Below are 6,459 nucleotides of genomic sequence, written 5' to 3'. Positions count from 1 at the left end.
CATGAGAGGGTTGCAAATTGGATGTGATAGGTTTCATTTCCTTGTTTGGTGCGTGGGGAGGACTCAGTTCCCAAAAGTTTGGGAAATATTGGGTTAAACCCCAGGGTCTGAACCTGGGTGGCCCAACAAGTTAGAACGGGGTGACCACTATGGGTAGATGGGGGAGGGTAGTCCTGACATTTTTTTGTGATGGAGGGGAAAGGGGGTGTGTGTGAAACTTTTTTCTTCCGTAACAGAGCCACGGTGTGTTAAAGGATGAAACCCACAGATATTTTAAAAAATCGTTTTGAGTGAGTACACCGCTGTGCCAGATTCTGCCCTCTGAGAGCTGTGCCTTCGACTCCCAGAGGTTCCTCTCGATTTGCACCTTGGGTAACTGAAAGCAGAAGACGAAGGGTCCAAGGGGTGCAAAGCGCAAGTCAAATGGGACTTGTTTCCACACAGAGGCCAGGCAGGGGTTGAATCCAGGGCCCTAAGCTTGGAACGTTACAACTCACAAGGTGCGTGTGTGGGAGGGAGAGAACGTTTCAGAAAGTGATCAGCCTGTGTGAACGGGGGCTTAGAATGGAAACTCTTATGCCACGTTAACTCTGGGCGCTGGTGCAGAGCATTCACACTGCGATACCACGTGCTTCCCATGGCTGGCTGGCAGTGAGCCTGTGTTACTGTTTGAGGAAGCAGGATTCTGTCTTTTTACTGAGGAGGCAGCTTGGAATTAGACACGCGGGAATCTGACCAGGGCACTGGGGTTAGTGCCCTGGGCTCCATGACCCCAAATAACCATGGTATGTTTTAATGGTATCACAGTAGCCCATCGGTGAGACCCACTAAGACAGGGGCTCCATGTGCTAGGTGCTGCCCGTTCATGTAGCGAGAGACAGTCCCCACCCCCAAAGAGTTTGTGCTCCAAATAAACAAGGCCAGGGAAGGTTTATTCATCTCCTGCCTGTGGGGTGAAGTGCCTAGCCCAGGTCTCCTGCATGCCCTGTCAGTGCTCTTTGCCCTTCTGTCCAGCTCTGCTCCCTGACTGCTTTGCAAAATACCAGCAGGTGATGTCAGCAGCCGGAACAAATGGGACTTGGAGGGAGTTCAGAGCCAAGCTGCCCATGAAATGATTAAGGGGCTGGCGGGATTGACTTAAGGGGGGGAAAGATGATCCCCTAATGGGGCCTGGCTTTGGAGGAGTGCAAACGCCAAGAAGGGGAGGGTGCTTTGGGGTGTGTAACTCGTAGGAGGGATGGGATGGAACTAAGCAAAGGGGAGTGTCAGTTAAGGTCTGTTAAACTGTGAAGTTGTATCCCAAGGGGCAGGGTAACATCTCTTAAGAGCTAGGAAAATATCCTAAAGGGGAAACCTGCTTTCCTTGTGTTTGATTCTGTATTTTAGGTATGGGGGCACTATTGTACATGCCCTGGAGAGCTGACCATCTACACAGGCAAAGCATAAGGAGAAACGGAGGCATGGACTGGGGAAGTGACTTGCCCAAGGCTGTACAGTGAATCGGTGGCAGAGCCAGGGATAGAGCCCTGGTCTCCCACCTCTCAGTCCATCCTCCTGCCTGCTGGGCCACCCTCTCTTTGTCCTGCCCTTATGTTCCCAGGGATCGGCTTTGGTTGGTGGAGCCGAGCACCAGCTGGGACGCAGTGCGGGGCAGGCTCCCTGCCTCTGTGCTCCAGGTGCCATCGGCTAGAGCCGCAGTTTCCTGGTAGAGATTGGCGTCTCCATGGGAGAGCGAGGAGGGCGTGGGAGGGAAAAGTCAATTGTAACGATATTGGAGTTGAATTACAAAGAGAATAAACTCTTCTCCTCAGGGCTTTGGGCGCATTGGCTGCTGGGTTTTTTTCCCCTCTCTGTGCGGTAGACGAGCTGCAGAACAATTGATTTCTCAGCCGAGGAGTTAGCCTTTCCCCTTGAGAGGTCTCCAGTTGTGAAAGGGAGTTTTCCTCTTGCGGGGGGGGGGGGGTGGAGATCTGCGGCCCAGCCTTGCCCATGTCTGGCTAAGACCATCTCCCAGGCAGCGAGCCAGAGAGTGCCGTGAATACAGAAGGTCGAGCCTCCGTGTGTGGAGGGCATGGGGAGTTAGTACGATTGCTTGTGCTTGAAGCCCTACCTGCAACGGCCACGCAGGGCCATTGGAGGGGTCCATTATACAATAAAGACCCCCGGTGCTGGCCAAGGCGAGGTTCGCCTCCCTCTGAGGCGTTAGGCATTGGCCACAGGATTTGGCCAGGCCATTTCACAGAAGCAGAATGTCCGTTCCAAGCGATCTCTTCCTGTCTGAGCAGCGGCTGGGTGGCTCTGTAGATTGTAGGCCCGCAGTGTCTGAGGGCAGGGCAGTGCTGTTTATACAGATGGGAAACTGAGGCACAGATCTAAATGACTCACTCGAGGTCCCCCAGGGCCTCTGTGACAGAGCTGTCATCCCGGAGTAGCAACCGAACCACTGGGCAGCCCTTCCCCTTTGTGGTGCTTCGGGTAGTGAGATTTCTCCACCAGCCTCCTTGTCTCTCAAGCCAGCCGGTGCCCTCTCCTCTGTGTCTTTCCAGCTTCTCTCACCACGCTGCCCTCCGTGGACACTGCTGCTGGTCCCAGGAGCCCGCACCCAGCCTGTGCTTCGAGATCGGGGCGAGCCATGGCTCTGACCCAGCGGGACTCCACCACCCGCATCCTGCTGGCTGAGAAGAAGTCACCGCAGAGACACGTGTGTGATCCCTTGGAGGGAGGGTACCCGAGCAGTGGCACCGCTCTCCCTGCCAGAGCAGGAGGGAGCTGTGAGCTGGAGGATAGGACACTCAGTGTCACCCCCGCATATCCAGATGGGACTGGCACTTGGGATCTATTCAGATCAGTGGGAGTCAGAGCAGGAGCAATGCCAGGGGGTGCAAAGGCTCCAGAGCCTGCGATGAGCGTCTGTGTTATTGCAAGAGGCGTCATGTGACAGCGAGTGCTGAAAGCCTTCGGTCTCACTGGCTGGATTGGTCTCCAATACAAGGCTCATTCTCTTGCAGACGAGGGCTGAGATTGTCTACGTTGCCCAAGGGGTTTAGGTTCCCACTAAAACGAATGGGAATTGAATATCCAAATCCACGTGGCTTGGTGCTGGCTGCTGTGAACCATGAGCTACGTACCCAGAAGTCTTTGTGGCTGGGTGCAGCCCCAGCATGGACAGGAAACATGCCCGCAGCACACAGAACCCGACTGCAGCTCTGCGGTGGGGTTGTGATCTCTTGAGATTGCGGGTAGCCAGGTGACTCCCCCATGATCACAGCTAGGCAGCAGTGAAGACCCAGCCAAAGTGATTTAGGAACCTGTCTCCTGGAAAGGCGATGGGCTGCGAGCTTTTATTTCCTGTGCTGGGGTTTCGGGTTATGGGGTGGGCGGGGGGTTGGGATAAATAGGCTTTATTTCCTCTCTTCCTCAGATGAAGACCTGGCCCTTGGGCTTCGGGGTGAAGCTGGAGATTGTCACCCCTTTTCTGGGCAAGTACCGCCCGTTCGTGGGGCGCTGCTGTCAGATCTGCACCCCGAAGAGCTGGGTAAGGACAGGCGATCGGAAGAGGGAGGGGATCAGCCTGGCGGTGGTTGGTGGCTTCTGCTTTCAGAGGGACTTACTCCTAGAGTTGGTCCCTCCTGGGCAGGGCTAGAGCAGATTGGCAGGGACAGATGTCTGTGAATCTGGGTCTTCCCAGCTGCAACCTTTCACCAGCACCAAAGCAGATTCTGGCCTCTAGGCAGCACCTGTCGCTGCTGGCAGCTGCAGGGCAAAGAGAGAAGGAACTCGCCCTCCCCACGCTGGCAGGGATGGAGGGTTCCTGGGTTATTCTTGGCAGAGGAGTGAATTCCCAGGGGAGAAGGGGGAGCCCTGCTATCCAGGATGTGTTTCTACTAACGGCCGTGCCTGTCTGCTTTCAGCAATCCTCCTTCCACAAGCACCTTCCCTCCCTGGGCTTTCATAATGTTCTCCAGGTGACGGAGGAAGATACCAGGTGAGTATTGGAGGGGGCTGGGGAAGGGGTGCGGGGTGGGAGAGGGTTGGAATGGGGCGATTTCCTGGGCACCATGCTGTGTCGATGTTCAGCAGAGGGAGGACATACTCTTCTCGCGTTATCTCCACGTGCCTTTGAGGCTGGAGATGTACTCAACCCTGGCAGCCTGGACTCTTGGGTTCTATCCCCAGCCCTGCATGGACTTGCTGTGGGATCTGGGGTGAGTCGCTTCTCTCTGCGAACAAAAGCAAGAATGATATTCATTTCTCTGACTCACTGGAGTGATGGGAGGATTCATAAGTTAGCCTCGCTTGCTAATTAGTCTAATAACTAAATCGCTTTAAGGATTGTTTGTAAAGCCTTTTGAAAGCTGCAGGCCCATAAAGACTAAGTGTTATTAACAGGGAGAGGAGAGTATTTGATTCGTTCCCATCCACCCACCCACTCCAATGTAATGTAACAGCCGCAGCAAAAGGGGAATAGAGATTCAACCGAGTAGTTAGTTGTTACCAAAACATGTCGATTCCCACTCTGGTGTGGAAGGTTGTATTCAGAGATCAGAGTTTCCATTCTGATCCCTTCCCTGGGACCAGCGCAGGGAAATGCTTACAAAGCATTTTGGGTAGGGCTGCCCAAGCTGTTTCTAGCCCTGGCAGTTTGTGTGACGGTGGATGTTAAAAACTCGGTGGTTCTGGTTCCTTTCCCTGCTACTCTCACGTGCCCGCACTTCAGTAGCAATGTACGTACGTCCGGATCCTCGGCTGATGTCAGTCACTGGCTTCCCACAGAGATTGCTGGAGCTCCCCCGGTTTACACTGGCTGAGGGTTTGTCCCCTGATGTTTAACTCTCCAAATGCTGATTTTGGAGCATGCAGGGCTAAGCCGCTGCAGCTCCTGTCAGTTTCTGTGGGCTCCATGGGTGTTCCACGCTCTTGAAAATGGGGTCACCGTGCTTCCTGCTGCTTGAAACCTCACGGCTCCAGCTTACGAAAGGGTCTAAATAATTCATCTCGCCTCGTAGCATGTCACGAGTTACGGATGCTAAAACTGGGGGCGGGGGCGATGGGAATGCAAGGTAGTAACCAGAGGTGTGTGATGTTTAGCGTCTGACATCTCATCAGTGCCATGGGCAGGTTAGAAACGGAACCTCTATGTCACTGGGCTTCCAATATTTCTAGCGGAGTTCGGTCTTCATTCCTTGTCCTGGTGCTTGCAAAATGTGGGGGGTTAATGAAGTTCTTTAGTAGTCTCTTAGCATTCCCTGGTACTGATTGAGGACTGAACGCCTGATTGGAGACCTGATGACATCAGGGATCTTGCATCAGTCTTGGTTAATGTTAACAGGACACTGGTGCGGGTCGTGGTACAGCGAAGGCTGCATTGAACAGAGTGCAAAGTTTGTGTCGGGAACGTTTGCCCTTCAGGAGCGCTGAAGTTAGAGCTGGGAAATGCCAATGCAGGAACATCCTGGATGTTCTCCTTTCCTAGAAGGAAGCTCTGAGACCTGTGGTTTCATGGTCGAGAGAGAGCTCCCTCAATCGATATGGTTTTTAGCATGGGAATGCCACTGCTGTACATTTTCTATAGTTCTTTTCCTCCTTAGATCTCGCAGCGCTTTACCAAGCGCCAGTAACCCCATTTTACAAATTGGGAAGTTGAGGCGCAGCAGCCACGGTGTCCATAAATGCCCAGTGACCTTGGGGCTGGCTCAATTATTGGAGCCCCCACCTTGAAGCTTGTGAAAGGAGCCTGGTTTTGAGAGGGCAGGTGCTTGGCCCTTTGTGAAAATCAGACCCAGAAATGAGGACTCTGGGGTCACAAGTCGGTTTTGAAATCTTGGCCAGAGGGCTGAGCTGACTCCAGCAGGCTAGGGGTTCTGGTTCCCAGCCCAGCCCAGCACGCCGTCCGCTCGACCATGCGACGGTAAAAGTTATTTCAGCTATCATTGGGCTGGAGGTCTGGCAATTACCAGAGCATGAAGGATTAAATACAGAGATTAGACCCCTTCCAACACGCTCTGACCTACATCAATCGTTTCCAAACGGGAGGACGTTGCGAAGGAGGGATGGGCTTGTTAAAAACATGAAACACTTGAACGAGGGGACATGTCAAGGGACTGATCCGACACCACTGGAGTTAAAGGAAGGCTCCCAGTGGGGATGCAGTGTTTCCTAGTGGGTAGAGCAGTGGCCTTGGACGCAGGAGACCTGGCTTCTGTTCCCAGCTGTGCCACTGGCCTGCTGGGTGATCTTGGGCAAGTCATGCCCCCTTTCTGTGCCTCAGTTTCCCCTTGGGAGTAATTATCCTGACTTCCTTCCTTTGTAAAGTGCTTTGAGATCTACATATGAAACGTGCTATATATATTATACTTGTAGCTTACAAGTATTAGAAGTACCCCGAAAGGATATACCTGGATAATGGCATGCATGCAATGTATCACCTGTCTATAGGTTCCGTAATTCCCTAGCTGAGTG

At 53.3% G+C, this 6,459-nt stretch overlaps 1 protein-coding gene across 1 annotated transcript in view; it reads left to right on the top strand.

The window, feature by feature from the left end:
• The first annotated feature begins 490 nt into the window (after nt 1–490).
• The window catches only part of LOC141978234 (glycerol-3-phosphate acyltransferase 2, mitochondrial-like), a 35,645-nt gene continuing 29,676 nt past the window's right edge, over nt 491–6,459 (top strand). The window contains exons 1-4 of the mRNA XM_074940178.1: nt 491–500; nt 2,547–2,701; nt 3,422–3,535; nt 3,912–3,985. Coding sequence (XP_074796279.1) covers nt 2,633–2,701; nt 3,422–3,535; nt 3,912–3,985 — 257 coding nt within the window. The 5' untranslated portion in view covers nt 491–500; nt 2,547–2,632. The remainder of the gene's footprint in view (nt 501–2,546; nt 2,702–3,421; nt 3,536–3,911; nt 3,986–6,459) is intronic.

Source organism: Natator depressus, chromosome 26 (genome assembly GCF_965152275.1).
Source record: "Natator depressus isolate rNatDep1 chromosome 26, rNatDep2.hap1, whole genome shotgun sequence".
Lineage (NCBI taxonomy): Eukaryota > Metazoa > Chordata > Testudines > Cheloniidae > Natator > Natator depressus.
The sequence above is the reverse complement of the archived record's forward strand: the minus strand, read 5'-3'. Positions and strand labels throughout refer to the sequence as shown.